Source organism: Neovison vison, chromosome 6 (assembly GCF_020171115.1).
Source record: "Neovison vison isolate M4711 chromosome 6, ASM_NN_V1, whole genome shotgun sequence".
Taxonomy (NCBI): Eukaryota; Metazoa; Chordata; class Mammalia; order Carnivora; family Mustelidae; genus Neogale; species Neogale vison.
In genome coordinates, this window is record NC_058096.1 from 154,536,507 (window position 1) to 154,558,882 (window position 22,376).

At 41.0% G+C, this 22,376-nt stretch overlaps 1 protein-coding gene across 4 annotated transcripts in view; it reads right to left on the minus strand.

Annotated features, from left to right (window-relative positions):
• OSBPL10 (oxysterol binding protein like 10) overlaps positions 1–22,376 on the minus strand; it is a 309,890-nt gene that overhangs the window by 139,571 nt on the left and 147,943 nt on the right. For 2 of the 4 annotated variants that reach the window (XM_044252619.1, XM_044252618.1), the window contains exon 4: positions 14,832–15,023. The exons of the other annotated variants lie outside the window; for them this stretch is intronic. In XM_044252619.1, the coding sequence (XP_044108554.1) occupies positions 14,832–15,023 (192 nt within the window). The remainder of the gene's footprint in view (positions 1–14,831; positions 15,024–22,376) is intronic. 4 annotated transcript variants of the gene reach the window in all.

Here is a 22,376-nt window from a genome sequence, read left to right on the forward strand (position 1 = left end):
CTGGAAATTAAATGGAATTTAGGGCTCTCCAGGGCTATTCAGTGTTCAGGCCTCCAGCTGGGTCCAGGGCACAGCTGTCTCGCAGCCTTCCTGAGGTAGCTTCAGCCAACTTATTATATGAGATACCATCTACTTGCTATCTCCAAGAAACCCATGCCTCCCTACCTCTCACAGGTTGGGTCATAATGCTTTACCTTTGTTGGTTTTACATTTACAAAGGGCTTCCATAATATATGTTAACATTTAACCCTGCCCATTATTCACAGAGGAAGGAAGGGGCACTCTTAGATTACAGTCTGTGCCCAGGAGCAGAGCTCCTTATCTATCACGAGGCTGCGTGCTGCTGTAGGACTTTGTATTGGGAGAGCAAACCCTGAGAAGGAGGGGGAAAGACTCTAAGGGGCCATCATCTGAGGCATTCTTCTGAAGGCACTCCCTTTCCTCTACTAAGACCCCAAATTCCACCAGTTCTGGTTATTCAGTGCCCAGAATATGCTATGACCTTTCTAGAAGAATGTTTCTATCCATGCAGGAGTCATCGGCTCAAATTGAAGTGCATCATATGGAAATTATTGAAGAAGTGGTCATTAGAGAAGATTGGTTAGTAGATTGCTACACTAATTCATGGGAAAGTTTTTTAAGATACTGTGAAGTTCAGAACACTACTATAGGTACTCTGAGGGATGAAATAGAGAATAATAAATAATCCCTTCTCCAAAAATCTTACAATGTAGCAGGAGATCCTCCAGTAGGGAGGGGAAGATTTTGGAAACAGAGTAGCTCTGGGAAGCAAAGAACAGTGAAATAAATAAATAACCCTTCGTAGAAGATGGATGTGATATCTACTTGGAGATGTTTATTTGGTTGCATTAGGTATGGGGATGGGTAAGTTGAACACGAAGCAGGATAGATGAGCTGTTTAGTGGCACGTCCTACAGCTAAGATGTTCAGTGGATAATACATAACTGCTCCATGCAGATGTCATATGAATTTTTCAAAATAGATAAGATGGCCCTAGGGCTGTGTTTAAAAAGAAAAAGAATACAAGATACTGATAAGCCAAAAAAGACACAAATAAATGGAAAGATATTCTATGCATATGATTGAAGAAAAAAGTATTGTTGAGATGTCCCTACCACCCAAACAACCTACAGTTTCAATGCAATTCCTTTCAAGATTTCAATGGCATTTTTCACAGAAATAGCCCAAATAGTTCTAAAATTTCTATCGAACCACAAAAGATTTTGTACAGCCAAAGTGATCTTTAGAAGAACGGTGTTCCCTGATTTCAAAGTACATTACAAAGCTCTAGCAATCAAAATTGTCTGGTATTGGCATAAAAACAGACACATAGGTAGTGGAAGAGAATACCGAGCCCCAGAAATAAACTCACAGCTATATGATCAATTAGTTTACAACAAAGGCGCCAAGAATATATACTGGGGAAAGGACAGGCCCTTGAATAAATTGTGCTGGGAAAACGGGACAGCATGGACCAAAACAATAAAGAATAAAACTTGACTACTATCTTAAACTATAAAGAAAAATTAACTCAAAATGTATTAGACTTAAACATAAGATCTGACACCATAAAATTCCTAGATGAAAAACAAAGGTGCTAATAAGCTCCTAGACATCAGTCTTGACAATGATTTTTTAATCTGACACCAAAAGCAAACAAACTACTGGGACTATGTCAAGCTAAAAAGCTTCTAGACAGCAAAGTAAACCATCAGCAATAAAAGAAAAGGCAACTTACTGAATGGGAGAAAGTAGCTGCAAATCACATATCTGATTAGGGGTTAATATCTAAAATATATAAAGGACCCATACAACCCAATCATTTAAAAAATCCAATTAAAAAATAGGCAGAGGATCTGAATTTCTCCAAAGAAGATATATATATATAGCCAACAGGTACATGAAAACATGTTAAACCTCACTCACCATCAGGAAAATGCAAATCAGAAACCACAGTGAGGTATCATCTGACACATGTTAGAATAATTATTATCAAGCAGACAAGTGTATTAGAGAGGATGTGGAGAAAAGGAACACCTTTTGTGCTCTTAGTGAGAAGGTAAGCTGGTGCAGCCACTGTGGAAAACACCATAGAAGTTTCTCCAAAGAATTAAAAATAGAACTACCATATGATCTAGCAATTCCACTATTTATCCAAAGAAAACAAAACTACTAACTCAAAAAGGTTTCTGCATCCCCAGATTCACTGCAACATTATTTACAATAGCCATGATACAACAACCACCTAAGCGTCTATTGACGAGTAGATAAATATCATAAATATATAATGGAATAATATTCAGCCATAAAAAGGAATAACATCTTGGCATTTGTGACAACATGAATGGACCCTAAGGGCATTATGCTCAATGAAATAGTCAGACAAAGAAAGACAAGTATTATATGATCTCACCTATATGTGGAATCTTTAAAAGACAAAACAAAACAAAAAAAATAGGCTCATAGATAAACACACTAGTGACTGCCAGAGGCAGGGGGTGGGGAGTAGGAGAAATGAGTAAAGGGGGTCAAAGGGTCCAAATTTCCAGTCATAAAATAAATGAAGTCATGAGATGTATTATACAGCTTGGTTAACTATAGTTAATGTGCTGTATTGCACAGGCACCTGGCTGGCTCAGGCAGAAAAGCATGTGACTCTTAATCTCAGGGCCATGGGTTCAAGTCCCAAATTGGGTGTATAGATTAGTTAAATAAACTTAAAAAAAATACTGTACTGTATATTTAAAAGTTGTTCAAAGAGTAGACCTTAAAAGTCTTCATCACAAGAAAAAGAAACATCCCAATAGGTATGTACGGTGTCATCTCTTAACTAGACTTATTGTCACAATAAGTCACAAAACATACAAGCATGTCACATGTCACAATATATACAAACATCAAATTATGTTGTACCCAAGAAACTAATAAATGATTGTCAATTATACCTCAATTAAAAAAATTTTTAAAAAGAGTAGTTCAAATATCAGCACATAGAGACCTAATCCCCCTTGACAGCTGGTAGAATTGAATTAATGAGTTTTGAAGAAGGTAATATACAAAAAGTTAAATTGTGGGGCTGTAAAATAGGAAAATTCTATATTCTGCACAAATATAGAGAACCTAGACTATGTAGGAGTAGATCCTGAACCATGATGTCAGAGATTGAAGTAAATCTGATTTCAGTAATATGTTTTAGTTTTGTTAACATGAGACTAATTTATAAATCAACTTTATTGAGACTCTACAATAAAACCCAATTTAAGTATATTTCAGTAACTGATAAATTTATCTAGCTGTGTAATCATCACCACCATCAAGATATAGAACACTTCATCACTTGAAAAATTCCATTCCCCTGCCCCAACCCCTCAAATAAATGACAGAGGGAAAATTCAGATCAAAGCAACTAAAATGATCATGGTCATGTTGGGGGCGGCGGGAAAGAGGTGGCTAGAGAAGGTGGGTAGCTGGTTCAGTTGGAAGAGCACATGACTCTTGATGTCAGACTCATGAGTTTCAAGCCCTACGTTGGGTGTAGAGATTACTTGAAAATAAAATCTTTGGGGCGCCTGGGTGACTCAGTGGGTTAAGCCGCTGCCTTCGGCTCAGGTCATGATTTCGGGGTCCTGGGATCGAGTCCCGCATCGGGCTCTCTGCTCAGCAGGGAGCCTGCTTCCCTCTCTCTCTCTCTCTCTCTCTCTGCCTGCCTCTCTGTCTACTTGTGATCTCTCTCTGTCAAATAAATAAATAAATTTTTAAATAAATAAAATAAAATCTTTAAAAAAAAATGGGGTTGGGAGGGCATCTGGGTGGCTCCGTCAAGCATTTGCCTTTGGCTTAGGTCATGATCTCAAGATCCGGATCAACCCCCAAGTCTGCTGGCTCCTGAGTCTGCCTCTCCCTCTCCCTGTGCCCCTCCCCCACAAGCTCATGCTTGCTCTCTCTCTCTCGCTCTCTCTCTCTCTCTTTCCACCCCCCCCAAATAAATAAAATCTTAAAAAAAAAAAATACTAGGAAGAATTGTTTCTTAAAAGGGGGTGGGTAGTTAAGGATACTCCTGTAATTAACCTACAACTTTGAAATATGCAAATACCTAACAGGGGTTGGAGAAGGGAGTAACCACAGTGCCTTACTTCTTCTACTACCATGAGCCTCTAAGAAAAGAACCACATCCTCCACAGAAATCACCAAGAATAAGATCACAAAACACACAAGTTCTGAGGGGAGCTTGAGTACCAAAGGAAGAACCTGGCCAACTTCCCCCTTTGTCTACTCACTTAATACCCAAAATGTATTATTATCTCAAGGCTGTAGAGTACTTACAGAAAGCCTTCTTGTATTAAATTGCCACATGAAGTGAAAACAGGCTGAAGTCTTTAATGTCACAGAACTACTGTGACATAAAATAATCTGCCAGTTAGCTTCCTTTTGATCGCAAATCTTCACTAGTATCTGAACCATGAATTTTCTGTGAACCGGAGACACGCAGAGATAGACAGAGCTTCCCTCACTATACATATAATCTTGTTCCGCAATATTCTAATCACAAGCGGAAAAGTTTGTGAGGCATACATTCAGTCAACCCAGAGGATGAATCCAAGCGTGACTCTCCCAGGGGTCCTGGTGGCTTTGGAGCCCAGAAGGTAGAGGTATATATGAAGGAAAAGCCGGTTGCCACTAGCCTTACTTCTGGCGAATTCCTATCATCGTTAACTATTTTAGTACCGAAAAATCTTCATATTAACCAACCACCTAGACCCTCAAATCCCTGGCCAACAGCCAGGGCTACATTCCATCCCCCATATCAGAGACCCAGCACTGGGCCCACAGTGGGCACAATAACCAAGCATGGGATGACTGGTGGTAGTCAAACTCTGTTAGCTTTCCAGAAACAGGCTCAGGGGTCTCAGGGGACAGACACACACAGTAAGACTACAAGGGGGTGACAGTCTACGATGCTTATGATGATTAATTTTGTGTTCACTTGGCTGAGCCATGGTGCACAGATATCTGTACAAACTTTATTCTGGATGTTTTTGTTAGAGGGTCTTTGGTGGACTTTGAACAAAGTAGACCGTCCTCCATAATGTGAGTGGGCCTCATCAAACCAGCTGATGACCTGACTAGAACAAAAAGACTAACCCCACCCTCCCCTCCGAGCAAGAGGACATTCTGCTAGGAGATGGCCTACACACTTGAACTGCAACACTGCCTCTTCCCTTCGTCTCCAGTCTGCCATCCCATCCTCTAGATCCTGGATTGGCCAGCCTCCACAATCATATGAACTAGTTCCTCAAACTGCTCTCACTCTGTGTACATAGAGCTAACCTTTGAATAACACAGGGGTGAGGGGTGCTGACCCCCTACACAGCAGAAAATCCATGTATAACTTTGACTCCCCAAAACTTTACTAATAAACTACTGTTGACCAGAGGCCTTATCAATAGGCAATTAACACATATTTTGTACGTTTTATATATTATATACCATATTCTTACAATAAACTAGAGAGAAATTATTATTAAAATCATAAAAATGTTTACTACTATACTGTGTTTATTGAAAAAGTCCACATATAAGTGGGCCCGTGCAGTTCAAACCCATGTTGTTCAGGGATCCATATACACATACATCTACACACACCCCCAGCCCCAGTGGTTCCACTTCTCTGGAGAATCCTAACGCCATAGTAGCTCTCATGGGAACCTCTGGGAGGTCGCCATTTTGTGACTTAGCTGCTTATACTCGGTTGGCAGCAGTTAGTTTCTCTACCTCTTGACACCTGTGTGCTTCTCATTCATGCCCTGAAAGCATGGTGAATCTCACTCTGGAGTTCCCACTTAAGTCCACCTCAAGTTCCAATGGCCAGACTGCAGGACAAGGCTGACTACTGGTCTAAAGAGCTTTGGCCAGGATGGCGAAGTACTACGGCACAAAACTCGGGAAGCTGGCCCACATGAACCACTCAAACCTCACCCCTCTTTTTTTAAACTGGCAAGACGATAGCACCCAGGGTTTCCATCAAACCCTCATCTGACCGTTTCTGTGAAGTGTTCTACAGATGTGCTTAAAACCCATAAGCTGTTGACTTTCAGTAAGAAAGACTACCTACATAAATCAAGGTGGGCCTGATTTCTTCTGTGAAGCAGTAGCAATTTTATGTGGAGATCCTCACTTCAGACAGTGTCTAAGGGTTCCCATCTGCCCTGTGATCTTGAACCTACCAAGAGAGGACCCAAACTTGCCCATGAGCCAATTCCTTGCAAATAATATCTTAATATGGATCTCCTACTGGTTCTGTTTCTCTGGTTGAACCCTGGCTGCTACACTTCTTTTTGTCTTACCCTCATTCTGCCTCAGTTTCCCATCTGTAAAACAGAGACAACAACAATAGTATTTACTTCACAGGGTTGACCTGAAAATAATGCAAGTAGAGCAGAGCTTTGGTACTGGGCACAGAGTAAGGTCCCCATAAGTACAAAATATCAACGTCCACATAACTGTCACTATTGCTGATGAATCAATCCATGTCTTTCAGGAAGGAGTTTATACATTAGTGGGGAGATTAAGAAAAATAATTATAACAAAGATATCTGTTAATAATGTAGGTAGACATAAAGTGCACCAAGGATTAAGAAAAGAACTACACAAGCATGCCTGGGGCATAATGGAAAGTCGTCTCCACAAGTACATAATACAGCTGGGCCAAAATCCACATTGCTCCTGCTCTGGAACTGTGAGTCTCCCAAAAATATGCTACAGAGCAAGAAATTCCCTCATCAGCAAAAGGTTTTAACCAAATCAGTGGAGGAGTGTTTTCCAATGTCTAGGATTCCCTTCATGGAAAATCATTCATTTACTCGAATTTTTATTGAGCACCTACTATGTGCTAGGTGCTGTCCTAAGGGCTGAGGAATAAAGAGGTTAAGAAAAAACAACAATCACCACCACCACCACCACTTCTATATGGAGGGACAAGAAATGTCAGATAATAAATAAGTAAATGCCTAATCCCCAAATGTACCAAAGTAATAAAAGAGTCTGACAAGAGACTCAAGCGAGAGCCCCACATTGGGTGGACCCTATTTTACAGATGGGAATTGAGGCCTAAGGAGGTTAAGACAAAGAGGTATAGCAGACAGGGTTCAACCTGAGAAACAGAACCAGTAGAAGATCCGTATTAAGAGATTTATTGAAAGGAATCAGCTCATGTGCAAAAAAAGGAGAATTGACTGAAAGAAAAGTGGAATTTGCATTACAACCAGCTAGGCCAAATTTAGCTTTCAACAAAGCAAACGCTCATGGTGAGGAAAAAAAAATGATGAACTTTCCTAACTTTCTGGGAGACCAGGCAGTTAGGTCTTCTGTGGTTAAGTCTGCGTTCAGCCTCCCCCCTCGTCGATACTCCAGCGAGTATCCACTGACTCACTGGATACTCCAGCGAGTATCCAGACCTCAGCCAGCTGAGACACCAGACCATCCTTCTTCCAGAGCAGCAGATTGGGAGATAAGTTGAAGGTTGACTGGGGACACTATCTCATCATTTTGCTTGTATTACTGTTCACCTGAAATGCTATTACCGCCAAAATCTGGTGACTCTGAACAGAGGACCTCCAAAGTATTTCATGGACCACCCAAACATTTGTTTCAAATGGTAGAGACACGGAGCCTGATGAAAGGTTGCCCCAGTAGTCGTAAATCCTCCCCCTATTCCAAGTCAACGTGTTTCATCATCATCAATGCCCAGCTTACCTTCCAAAGTGAATCTGTACTCATAACATTGTTCTTACATGGTAAGGATCTATAGGATTTCTATTCAAATGACACTCTACTGCTTTTAAAACATTGGGAAACAACGGCTATCAATTAACTCCACACTACGATTTTTGAAAACTAAAGTCTGGAGAAAACCTATCTTGAAACATGGCAAATTGCTACTAAAAATGCACGCACAGGTTACTTGTCATCATTTATCCAAAAAAGTGCACAGAAGAATTAATTCAGGACTTTTCTTTCTCCAAATAATTGTTCTGCTCACACAAAGGATAAATGCACTTTATCCCTTAAATGCAGTTTCGCCGGTGATAGGATTGCTCACGTTCAATGCCGCCAGCACTGACTGCTACCTCGAAATTGATCAGCTAAAAAAATTCGTTAGGGAGATCTTTGACAGTTGCTCCTTAGATAGCAAAGGCTATACACGAATCAAGGTTTCTATCCAGGTATTCATGACATCCACGTGCACCAGCCTCAACCCAAACCACCCTGAAGGGAGAGAACACTGGGCCGGTATCATTTATAAAGATGGTGCTTTCATTAAAGGGTCTTCCCTTGTATGTGTATTAAATAAATATGCGATTACATGGAGAAACATATATTCACACAGCAGGAACTGCATAAACACATCTGCAATATATTATACTCCAGGAAGTTTATTTAAAACTATATTAAATGACACAGCCTTGATACAGTTTACCTACCCAGCGTAAACCAATGCAATACACACAGCTCTCTCTTCAAAAGGGTATGTGCCTAGAAGCAAGCTAACAGTAGTGTAAGGGAAGGATAATTCCTACATGTCAATAAATTACCACTGAAAGCTTAATTAGAACTTAATTTATGCCTCACACACACCCATTACAATTCAACAGCATGAATGACCTTTTCAGTCATCAAGCTACAGAATCCAGACATGGTCTCCTAGTGGAATTAACTGGTTTTGGGGTTTTTTGGTTTTTTTTTTTTAACTCTCAAATGTCACGAATGAAAACAGTTTGGTCAAAGGCACAAGAACCTGGGCTCTACCAAGTTTATTCTGTTTCTCAAATATTTGGTATGTCCAAGCCTCTGACCATATTTGGATTAAGAGAAGTTCATTAGTAGGTATGTTCTTTAGAGAATTTTCAACTCTAATCCAAGGAAAAAAATAGTTAAAATAAGACCCATATACACCACACATCATCCCACAAATCCATACATGTACATAAAAACCTATACAGGCTCTCATGTTTGCAGACACACCAATCATTTCTTTAGTGCTCACTTTCAGGAAACAGTAATGACTTAGGGAAAGAAGAAACATCTTGACTTCCCTACTTTATACTCTTCTGCTCAATTCATGGGTGTATGCCTATGTCTATGTATATAACACATGCCCTAGTATGAACATGTACTAGAGTTGTATTTTTTCAGAAAGCACCTAGCAGGGGCACCTGGATGGCTCAGTGGGTTAAAGCCTTTGCCTTCAGCTCGGGTCCTGGGATCGTAGACCCGCATTGGGCTCTCTGCTCAGTGGGCAGCCTGCTTCCTCCTCGCTCTCTGCCTGCCTCTCTGCCTGCTCGTGATCTCTGTCTGTCAAATAAACAAAATCTTTAAAAAAGAAAGCAAGCACTGAGCAAACAAGAATTTTATAAAAATCACATTGTACGAGTGGAACTTGTGCCCATTTAAATAAACATAAGCCATGTGAAAACCCATTATCATGTCACTAAAGTTAATGTAAGGAAGTGCCATAATTTCAGCCATCATATACTTGAGCAGCTGAGGGCTCAAATTGATTTTTAAAACTATTTAGAACCTATTTATAAAACAATTCCAGTGGCGCATTCAGAGGCTCACACCACCGTCACTTTCCCCGTAGCCGCCCAGACAGGAATACCCACCCACGCACCCCCCCTCAGTGCCCTCACTGTCAGAAGAAGCTCTGTGGCTACCTGATTCAGCCCTCGACCGTCTGGTCACTATCCACCGTGTATGGGTACCAAGCAATCCAAGAAGGCCTCCACATCTGTTTCTAAACCATTCTACCTGCTAGAAAATGGGTCCTCAAGTCGGTTTGTCCAACCAACATGCCCAGCAGTTGTGCCAGGGCAAGCAGAGGCCAAGATGAATAGGACATGGCTTTTAGCATAAAAATCCAGTCTGGGCGCCTAGTGGCTCAGACGATTAAGTGTCTGACTTTGGCTCAGGTTGTGATCTCCAGGTCCTGGGATCAAGCCCCACTGTGGGGATCCACAGTCAGCGGGGAGTGTGCTTGTCCCTCTGTCCCTCCCCACTCACAGCTTGTGCTCATGCACACATGCTCTCTTTCTCAAATAAACAAAAAATCCAGTCTGGCACGTAGTAGGCACTCAGTACCTGTCAGATAGATAGAGGAGAGCAAGCCCACAACAGAGGCAGGGCTATCTAAGAAATACAACGCAAGCCACAAACGGGAGGCACATAATTTTAAATTTTCCGGTAGGCCCATTTAAAAGAGTTTAAAAAAAGGACACGGTAAAATGTATTTTAATATCTTCAATTTCACTGAACCTAGAAAATATTTCCATTTTTACAAGCAAGGAGTATTAAAATAGTATTAATGAAACTTTTTACTCTTTCTGGCACTACTCGGAAATCTAGTATGCCTTTTTACATTCAGAGTACATCTCAGTTCAGACTAGCACATTTCAAGAGCTCATTAGCCCCATGTAAGTGGTGGCTGCCCTAGACAAGAACGCAAGGTACAGAGTATTTCATTCACGGCAGAAAGCTCTCCTAGGCCAACACACCTCCCAACGGAGGGAGACGGTAAGTACATAGTGGGGATGAGCAGGCATGCTGAGAGCAGGACACAGATGGACAGACTAGGGAAGGCCTTGTTTGCTGTGCTCAAGAGTACAACCTTTATTCAATGGACAGCAAGGAGTAAGAGGGTGATTGGATGAAAAAAAAAAAAAGCCAGTGGTGATCAATGGTTTAAAAAACACAGATTCATAGGCTAGAATCAATCCATGATGAGTAATACTCTTCCAATTCAAGATAAAATATTAGTAGTGGGTGAAATTCAGTATGGTTTTCATAAAACTAAATTTATTCAGTGCAATGAATGGCTCTTTATTTAGAGACTACATGCCTTGGAGATGGCAGGGGAAGGGGCGTTCAACGTGCTTTTCCGAGATGGTAGTAGCCACAGACTGTCACTATGCTTTAAAAACGCCCTTGCTGGTCAAAATTTAATAGTTGCAGCATCATATCCCTCCCAAAATTCTACTTGTACATTTTAGTTTGCAAGTAAAATCCAAAATTCCAGAACCACCAGTTCTAAACAATTTCTGGACTTTATTAAAAGGGTCATAGGGTCCAATGTGCACATATTATTCTGTATCCTGATTTTCTTATTTCCTACACAAGTCCATGTAGTCATAATGCTTACACAAAACTGCTTCTTTTTCTTTTTTCTTTTTTCTTTTTTTTTGTTTTGAGTAGGCTCCACACCCAACGTGGGGCTTGAACTCATGACTCATGAGATCTATGTGCTCTACCAACTGAGCCAGCCAGGCGCCCCTCTTACACATGACTTTTATCTTAAGTTGCTACCCGGTAATTCAGTATCTGATATGAATTATTGTTTGTTTTGTCATTTCCATGATGTTGTGTGTTGGACCTATTACTTTATTATTAGGAATAACTTCACCCAAATTAACTTCTTCCTTCCACCCCAATTCCGTGGACTAGTTCCTCAGAATATAGTTCTCAGTGGGGAATTTATGGGTCAATGGCCATGAACAGCTTTGTTTTGTGTTTAATTCTTATTACAGATCTCCAGGCTGTAGCAAAACGACAATATGCAACACTACCAGTATTTCCTAACACCAAAACCTATAATGGGCCATAATTAGTTCTGATAATTTGATAGGCAAAGTAGCCCTAATTTTCATTTCTTAAATTGCTAACAGGGATATGCCTGTGTTTTAAATTCCCTATATTCATCTCTCCTGACCACTTCTAGTGAGGATTTTGGGTACTGACCTTTGTGATCTCAATTCTTTATATTTTGGATGATAACCATTTAGTCTTTCAAACTGTCCCATTAACTTCACCCATGCTATGGAATTTCATTTAATATTTATTCTATTGCCTCTGGCCAGGCTATTTTTCTTTCTTTTTTTTTTTTTTTCTTTTTCCTCTTCAAATACTCAGGCACATCTATCTCATGTATGACAATTTTCTTCATTGCTTCAGTGGTCCTAAGTTTATCTTCCCTATACAGCTGGGTTAAAAATGCTATTCCATTTTCCTCTAGTTACTTTATAGAGAATTACAGTGGAATCCAAAGCCAAGGCCTTTATACTCTGAAATTAATATACTTTTAAAACTGCAGAACTTCCTGGTATGAGTGAAATTGTCTCTGATTGTTCCCAAGGTGGATCTGTCCACATCATAAAATGACAGAGATGTCATCAAACAGCTACCATTCTCTAACCAGAAGGGAAGCTGGACAGGATATTGGAGAATCAGAACTTTTAACTCTTCCCTCATAGGTGTTCAGCACCCCACAACTCTCTCAACTGCCAATGTTGATATATACGTCTCAACAAGCTCACTTAAAATTAGATTTCAGCAAGAAAGATTATCAGCAGACAAAAGCAACAGCCTGAAGAAATAAATGATTACCCAGGAATACAAAAATCAAATCACTAAATAACTATGGAGGCATCTTACCTATTTCTCATATAACGAAACTTCACGGGAAATTTCAATAATTGCCCCTCAGGGGTGGAAAATGGAGAGAAAACAATAGGATAAAGAAAAAAGGAGTATACATGTCACTGTTGATGAACTGTAAATCATACTATGTAAGTTTTATTTATCTACACATGAAACATAGAGAAAAAATAACCCAAAAGTAAATCCATTGAAAGCTTAAATAATGGTTATCTGAAAGGAGATAGGACTGTGGGTAATTCTGATTTTCTTCGTTTGACTTCTTGTGCAATATGTACTTGCATTATATACTCTACATAATTATTTTTACATGCCTATGCTTCAAGAACATACTTTTATTCTTTTAAAAACAACTTCGTAAAAATGGAGGAAGAAAAGATTGGAGCATTAAACTGCATCATGTGCTACTAAAAATCAAGCCAAGTTCCTCAACTTTTTTTTTTTTAATTTTATTTATTTATTGGAGAGAGAGACAGTGAGAAAGAGCATGAGCGAGGTGAAGGTCAGAGGGAGAAGCAGACTCCCCATGGAGCTGGGAGCCTGATGCGGAACTCGATCCCGGAGTTCCTCAACTTTTATTCAGGCCACAGCTCATTCCATGCAAACACCCCCACTTTTTCCCCCACATACTCCAGGCTTCCTAGCATCACTTGTAAGAGTAAGTCTATCAGACGGTTATCACAAAAGAATTCGCACAATACCATGAACTTTCAACTATTTTCTTTTCTTTTTTTTTTTTTTTTAAGGTTCTCATCTCTAACATACTCGCAAAAATACCCACAGTGAGGTTTACATAAAAGCGACTATGGTGGTGTTGTGGTCAAGTTGTTGGTGGGTTTTTTTTTTTTAAGTCCTTATTTGTTAGATAAATATTAAAGCATTTACTGGCAATGATAAAAATGATATAATATTTATGATTTCCTTGAAATACTTCAGCACAAGAAAAAAAAAGGTGGTAGAGGGAAAACATGAACGAGAACAACAGAAAGTTAGCACTGCTGGCGCTGCATGAAGGGCGCCACTCTCTGTTCTGCTTTGGGTATGAAGTGTTTCTCTAATACAGTTTTTCTTAAGATGCTATGAAAACTGAAAAATACAAGTGCACAACCTTTCCTCATATCATCCAGTGTGTCACAGGTACGCTCAGAATGAAACATCATTAAAAAAAAAAAAAATCAGGGTGACTATATCAAAGGCAGCATTTGACTCTGGATCTTCTCTTTATTAGGCAAGACAGAGTACAGGCATGTGTAAATCCATCAGGAAAAATAAGTCTTTCATAGGCATCTATGGATTTGGCTCAGAAGAGGTCAGATTTTCTGTCCTGGGCCAGAGTCAGACCAAGACAGCGGGCAGACCCAGCACTACTTAGCTTGTGACATTTAGAAAAGAAAACGCGCGACGTACTGAGCAATCAGACCCTATGCTAGGAGGCCCACCCTGCGCCTCACCACGAGCCAGCGCCCCGCTGAATCCCTCAGAGGAAGGGCTGGTCTTCCCACAGGCCGGCCACAGGGCCACAAGTCTCCACACATGTCAGGCACCCAAGACCACGGTCATTTATTTCATCTAGTCCATTCCTGGGGGCAGTGGCAAACCATGACATGAACACTAAGAAAGTGGGATCCCCAAACTGATGACTCCCAAGTGAGTCAAAAGTAAAAACAAAGCATAGTCCTCCATAGGTTCATAAAGCACTCACAGCTGAAAGGCTTTCAAGTGCACAATCACAATGAGCCTCAAATCTCCCTTGAGAGGAGGGGAAGGCCTGGGTTCTTTCCATCCTACAGAGGCAGAAACTCAGGTTCAAAGCTTTGCAAGACTCGCTTCCAAATAAGTCTTCCGACTCGAAGGACAGTGCTCTTTCAAGACCCAGTACTCTGCTGAGAGTCGTCTGTGATAGGGAAACCAAGGGAGGCACCTCGTGAGTGAGGCAAGGCCGAAAAAAGGTCTCACACATCCTGAGTTTCAGAACCTCAGTTATTTCCCAGCCACCCTTGACCATGTACTGTCTAGGCTCCGCCATGAGCATGGAGACCTTGACTTGACTTCATCTTGTACCCCTGTGTCTGTGGGCTGGCTTTCCCTGCTTTCTAAGCTCTCACAGGTTTCCCGATCGCCTCACTTCACCTCACCTCACACAGAAACAAAACGATTTTCTCTATAAGCGGGAGGCAACACCATCATGGCTGTGTGGCTGGGAGGCAGGCTGGGGGTCATCTCTTCATCATCAAGATGATACGAGGGAAGGGAAGTCGGCAGCCCAGCGGTAGCGGCCCTCAGCGCCCAGGGACCACTCAACCTAGTAGGAGAGCAAAGCCTACCTCTCTGACTTCGTGAAGCTGGCCAGGATACTGACTCTTGGCTCTTCGGGCAGCTGCAGGCGACTTGTGATGCGTGATTGTGACAACACCGGGGGCCCCCGCGCCGAGGTGTCTCTGGCTACAGGGAGACGCAGGATTGGGCGTTCCATGGGGGAGCAAAGTGAGACTGCGGCTTCGGGAACTTGGAGTCGTCTAGAATAAGCAACAGGTGTCAAAACTCAGCAACTGACCTGCAGAACACAGCTAGGGTTTGGCTTCTGTTTATCTGGGACCTCTTCTCTTCATCTTTCCCCTTCGTCTACTTAGAGGGATGGAGGAATGGGGGGAGGTACAGCAACACAACGTGTCCAGGTCCCCCAGGCACTTAAAAGAGACAACAACCATTAACTATGCTTCTGACCTCGTTTGCGACCGTGTCCCTTCCCCTACTCTATTGGGCATGAGAGGCAACTGAGTCCCTCCAAAGGCCACAGACTCATACAGATCTGTGCCTGTGCATAAATTAGCTCCTCTTTCTAGAATGTTCTTACTCTCACGCTGGCAAACAGCAGCAGAACCTTAAGATTCAGGTCCATTTCCTGATGTGGGCATCCCCTCCCTGTCTGCCACAGCCTCCCTGCTGCTCCTGTTCCCCTGTGGGGAGATTATATCCATTGTACAGCTACCTTCTTAAGAGATTTTTCCAAACTCATCTTTGAATCCCCAAGACCAGGCCCGTCAGGACTGCCTAATCTATTAGGTTCTTACTAAATGTCTGCTGCGTGACTGGAAGTCCTAAGTTACCCACCAATTAATCCCCATTTGTTAGTGTGGTGTTCTTATTTCATCTTAGAAGAATGTATAACCCCAGTAACCCTTCAGTGTAGGATAAAGTGTTGGTCTGGAAAAAAAAATCTCTGCACTGGAGAAGTGACAAAAGCAAGGTCCAGAACTGTCACCTAGTAGGCAAAGTTCTGCATCAAAATATGAAAAATGAGTCTTTTTATTGTTATTCACTTAAAATTACTTCTTTATTGAAGATTTTTAAATTTATTTATTTGCAAGAGAGAGAGAGAAAGAGCACCAGCAGGGAAGAGTGACAGAAGGAGAGGGAGAAGCAGACTCTCTACTGAGCAGGGTGCCCAATGTGGGGCTTGATCCTGGACCTTGAGATCATGAAGGCAGTTGGCTAACCGACTGAACCACCCAGGTACTTGTTTAAAACAGAAAAATCCCCCAGAAGAAGACCCACAGAACTAAAAAAGTGGCTACTTATTTGTGGAGAAGCAGAGAATGAAAGAAGAGGGACAGGAAGAGAGACTTTTTCCCCCCAATGGTTTTTTATATTCCTTCATTTTGAACCACGTGAACATATTACTTATCCAAAATGTGTTCAATTCTACATACAATTTACATTCTGAATGTTCCTATCCTTCCCTCCAGCTTGAGAGAAGACAGTTACAGGCTATGTTAACTCAGGCCAGCTTCTGAATTTCAGGGTTCACGTATTTACTGAACACCTGCTGTGTGCCCTTGAGAATATCTACTGGGTGGTCTCCAGGAGAAACAGAAGATGTACAAGACAGTCTTCTATCACAGATGCTTACAGTATTGCTGGGGATAGAAGATACACACAGAAACACACACACACACACAGAGTAAGGAAGTGCAGAGCAAGGTGTTAATTTGGCAACACAGCCAGAAAATGCCAAAGGAGGAGGAAGAGCTTGAGCTGACCTCATCACAGAGAGTGTATGACCTGAAGCCTGAGCAGGACTGGGGTAGGATACCAGGACAGGCAGCAGAGTACAAATCAACCCAGACAAGTCTGCACCTTCAAAGCAGACTTAGCCTCAGGCCCGGGGTAACAGTCAACAGCTCTAAAAGCTGTTAAATGTTAATGATCTGTAATTTTCAAGCTGCCACGGAGTTGGGAGTGGGGTGGGAGGTAGCATAGAAGTCAGAACTTTGTATCGCCCTGCAACATCAGAGGAGCTTGTAAAAGTTCTCTGGATTGAACTTGGATATAATTAATAGGAAGACAAAGCTGGAATGCAGTGTGTTGCTTTTAAATAACTTTATATACAGGCACTTGGAGAATTTTTCGTCTAAGAATTGCATATACCTTGATCACAATGAAATACAACAGGCATCTACTTTCTGCTTTAATGTTTTCACTTGGAGTGTGGAGGATGAAAGAAGCTATTTCTTTAATCCTTTAATGACCACGAATTTCCCTAAGCATTAAGAGTCTACTGAAAAACATTTTGATTGTTTGGGAGGCTTATTTCAAACCCAAGAAAGGGCAGCTTTTTCACTGGGCTTTTGAGATCTACAGCTGAGGTTCCCTCCCCCAGCTGTACCAGGCTCTAGCTGTGTTGACTTCAGTCGAGTTATTTAAGCTTTCTTATTAAGCATCAATTACCTAATCTTTAAAAAAGGAAAAATAATATTGAACCTTAAAAGCCATCATGAAGATTAAATTAGATCGTGCACATAAAACATTTAGCACATTTAGCACAGTAGGAAACTGCATGGCCAAAGTTTCTTTCCTTCTATCACTTAAACTTGATCAATAAAGGGCGTATTGATTTTTTAAATGTTAAGAAGTCATTTAGTTCAAAATCATAAGCAGGGAGCAAACTCCTCCTTTTTTTTTTAACTGGATCAAAGTGGTGATGGGAGTCTGAAATATAATTAAATACTTACTGGAGAGTCTTTATGGTCAGCCACTGCATTGCAAGACTGCAGGGGGAGAAAACAGTTCTAGATGCTGAGAATGAGGACCCATTTGAAGTCAGAGAAGACAACTATGGCAGAGAGACGCCTTTGCCTGGAGCACTGTCACTGTAAATGGTAATAAATCAAGAAAACTCACCCAGGAGCCAAATTACTCCACTGCGAATGTCTAACTTCATGATCATTACTTAATGGCTGTCACCTGAATTCACAAGCAGTAAATCTGAGTTGAAAAAACCTTTAATTTCCCATTAACTGTGGCACTCTCAATGGTTTAATTCACACCAGTGCCCCCTCTCAGGGTAAATAGGAACAAAAAAAGCATCACTCTTGGTACACTGCATAGGTCATCAGGCTCCCGGAGAAACAAAACGAGACCAGCCCACAAACTACAATCGCTAGGAACGAGAAGGCTCTCTTTCCACAGGCAGCCTGGCAAAAACTCCAGGCTGTGTTTTTAGATGGTGTTGCGCTGTCATACACTCATCCCCGCTACTATTTTACAACAACACATTATCAGGAACAACAGGGCAGGATTTTACTCCACTTACTTACTTCAGGGAGAGCGACTAGAAAAACCAAGTGCACCATCTGTGAAAAATTTGGAATCAAGGGTAACTTTCTTTCTGGGAATAAGATGTACCCTTTACTTCAGAGAATCAGCCCTTGTGTCCCCTCTCCCAAACAGTGCCTGCCTGACAGATGGGGTGAAGCGGAAGAAGAGAAAGTGTGGCCCCTGGTGAGACAAAGTACTGAGGCTCAGACCCCGCCCAGACATTTAACACGCAGTGGGGTTTCTTGGGATTTACAACCTCTTGGTTTTTCCTACTTACTTCCTCAGATCCATGCAATTTCCCAAGTGTACAAGGAAGACATGTATGCATATTCTCTGTACTTATTGGCTAAAACGAGCATGAAGGAAAGCACCACTGAAAAGAGGGAGAAAACACCTGAAGGGATATGTCCAATAAGGGAAATCAAGCAGGGAGCTGAAAGATAGGGTCCAGTCTAGGAAGCTTACAGCAGAATCAAAGGGCTATCCAGAGGCTGTGGGAGGGGAGTGGCCTGATCAGGGAAATAAAATTAAAAATCACAAAGAGACACCACCTCACACCAGTTAGAATGGCTAAAATTAACAAGTCAGGAAATGACAGATACTGGCGAGGATGTGGAGAAAGGGGAACCCTCCTACACTGTTGGTGGAAATGCAAGCTGGTGCAACCACTCTGGAAAACAGCACAGAGGTTCCTCACAAAGCTGAAAATAGAGCTACCCTACGACCCAGCAATCGCACTACTGGGAATTTACCCCAAAGATAACAAAAGTAGTGATATGAAGGGGCACATGCACCCAAACGCTTATAGCAGCAATGTGCACAACAGCCAAACTACAGAAAGAACCTAGATGTCCAACAACAGATGAATGGATAAAGAAGATGTGGTATATATACACAACGGAATACTATGCAGCCATCAAAAGAAATGAAATCTTGCCATCTGCAATGATGTGGATGGAACTAGAGGGTACTAGGCTAAGCGAATAAGTCAATCAGAGAACGATAAGTATCATATGATCTCACTGATATGAGGAATTTGAGAAACAAGACAGAGGATCATAGGGGAAGAGAGGGAAAAATGAAACAAGATGAAACCAGAGAGGAAGACAAACCATAAGAGACATTTAATTTCAGGAAATAAACTGAGGGTTGCTGGAGTGGAGAGGGGTGGGAGGAGTAGGGTGACTGGGTGATGGACATTGGGGAGGGTATGTGCTATGATGAGTGCTGTGAATTGTGTAAGACTGATGGAAGCACAGACCTGCACCCCTGAAACAAATAATACTTTATATGTTAATAAAAAATAAAATAAAATAAAACTGACACACAGGACAAAAACTGTGGAAGGAAAAAAAAAAAAAGGTCAATGGCCTGGGTTCAGATCTGAGCTCCAGCATTCATGAGCAGGGTGGGCTGGTAAGGGGCATGGGGCTCTCACTCTGGAATTCTACTTTTTTTTTTTTTTTTTTAAATTTCACTTCTAAAATTTCACTACTACCTACCTCACTGGTTGTTGGAGAATGAAATGAGAAGATGTAAGTAGGACACAGGCCTCGTACTTAGCATGAAGTGTCATCATTATCATTTGTAAATTAAAAGTAGGCCTTGAGGCACCAACACAGATGGAAGATTGTTAAGTGGTCCCAGAGTCATATACACAGACTTAAGGACTTTTTTTCAATCAACAGTGCCTTAAGCAGATAGTTTTACCACTTCCTTAACTTAAAAAAATAATAATAATAAATTTAAAATAAAAATAAAGAGTAATCATCCTAACTACTAAAAAAAAAAAAATTTGCTTCAGAGAAAAAGTACCTTTCAAATATGATTTCACATTTTAAAAAATACGTCTATTAGATTGCATCTACTAGATAAAATACATCTACTAGGTTAAAGCGCCTGTGGATAAGGCCACTGCTACATGCATACTAAAAGTAAAGAATTAGCTTAAATAAGTTATAGGCAAGTTCCCACTAATATTTTGGAATGAAACAGAATCTCAAGTTGTAAAGACCACCTGCTGGTCCTAAAAACCTCTAAAAACATATATTAGAACTTTATAATTAGGCTTGCCGAGACTGAAATTTAAAAGCTGAAAAGGTAAGGTATAAGGGGGAAAATACTTATATATTTTCCCCCTTATACCTTTACCTTGGTGGTAACCCCTTGTATAAATAATTTTTCTAATGGAAAAGAATTTAAAGTCAATTAATTGGAACAGCATTCAAATGACATTTAATTTGGAACCCATTATCCTCACTTCCTTGAATTCTGTCATAGTGAAGGGGAAAAAGACACCATATTTCAGAATAAATAGCCCAAGGGAGATGAACAACCAAACTAGTATGGTTGCATTTTTTTTTCTTAAAGATTTTATTTATTTATGAGAGAGAGACAGAGGGGGCACAAACATGGAGAGAGGGAGAGGGAGAAGCAGGATCCCCACTGAGCTGGGAGTGTGATACAGGGCTCGATCCCAGGACCCTGGGATCATGACCTGAGCCAAAGGCATATGCTTAACAGACTGAGCCACAAAGTGCCTAGCATTTTGTTTTGTTTTATTTTAATTTATTTATTTATTTTAGAGAGAAAGCACATGCGGGAGGAGGGTCAGAGGAAGAGGGAGAGAGATCTCAAGTGGACTCCAGACTGAGGACTCAATCCCATGACCTTAAGATCAGGATGAGCCAAAACCAAGAGTTGGACTCTCAACCAATACCACCACCCAGGCAACCCGGTTGCGTATTATTGAATAACAAATTCAACCAACTAAAGTCTTTCATTACATTCCTTTCTCTTCCCCCAAAAGAGAAAAAAATCAAGGTACCATTTTTCTAAATATGTGAAAGCTAAACGAAAAAATTGTGATTTATTCCTTTTCTTCCAAATGTAAGCATACTTCGATTGCCAAAAGAGGAAAAGCCAACAGTTTTTAAAATAGTACAATTCAGGACCTTAAAATTATTCAGAATTTCATTTTCCTGTTAGTCAATATCTAAATGAAAATAAATGGTGTCATTTTTTTTTTTTTCAAGACCCAACAGGGTCTTGAACTAATAATGACCCTAAGATCAAGAGTCACATGCTCTGTGGTCTAAGCCAGCGGGCAGCCCCAAAAATTTATGGTGTTTTTAAAATTAATCTATTCCACTATTTTGCTTAATAATGACTGAGGGATAGGTGAGGTGGGGGGAGGTAGGAAGAGATAAGTAGGGGTCTCCAGGATCCTGCTGGCAAAAATCCCAAATATGTGGAGGTGTAAAGAAGAAACCAGAGATAAGTCAACAAATCAGATCATCCTGCCCTAGGGGTCAGAGGTAGGGTCTTGTTATAACAGCTACATATGACCAACGAAGAATTACCTGACCCTAAAAAAGGAAGTAAGCCATTAAAGGTGTTATCACTAGTCCTTACCCAATGGTGCCTATCAATAGACATGTTAAAAGGATTTAACTTTCCAGGCTTGCTTTCCCTAAAGCCCCCCGGTGGCAACCCTGTCAGGACCCCTCTCACTTCTGAGAGTGTTTTCTATATCTCTGCTTAATAAAACTCTACTGCTTTACTCACTTTCCTTTATCCACAAGATTCATTCTTGGACTCTTAAGTCAAGAACTTCGCTCTCCTGCTTCAATAGCTGTATGGACCTTTGCATTTGCTTTGCTTTTGATTTTGTTTTTTAATATTCTGTTATCCTAAGTTTACAGCAGATCCAAAGTAGAAATAAAAGGTTTTAAAACTGGGTTATTTTCCAAGTTCATTCCCATGGTTAACTTTTCAAAAAGTATACTTCACTTGCTCTACTTTTCCAAATTTCTGTCTTCTTGCAGAAATAAAAGTTTTAGGGGCGCCTGGGTGGCTCAGTGGGTTAAGCCGCTGCCTTCAGCTCAGGTCATGATCTCAGGGTCCTGGGATCGAGTCCCACATCGGGCTCTCTGCTCAGCAGGGAGCCTGCTTCCTCCTCTCTCTCTCTGTCTGCCTCTCTGCCTACTTGTGATTTCTCTCTGTCAAATAAATAAATAAAATCTTTAAAAAAAAAAAAAAGAAGAAATAAAAGTTTTAAACTTTCAGTTACCAGGTCAGGAAGTCTAGGGAATTTCTTTCACTTTCTTTTTTATTTTTCTTAAGATTTTATTAATTTATTTGAGAGAGCATTAGCTCACAAGCAGGAGTAAGGATAGAGGGAGAAGCAGACTCCCCACTGAGCAGGGAGCCCGATGAGGGACTCGATCCCAGGACTCTGGGACCATGACTGAAGCCGAAGGCAGATGCCT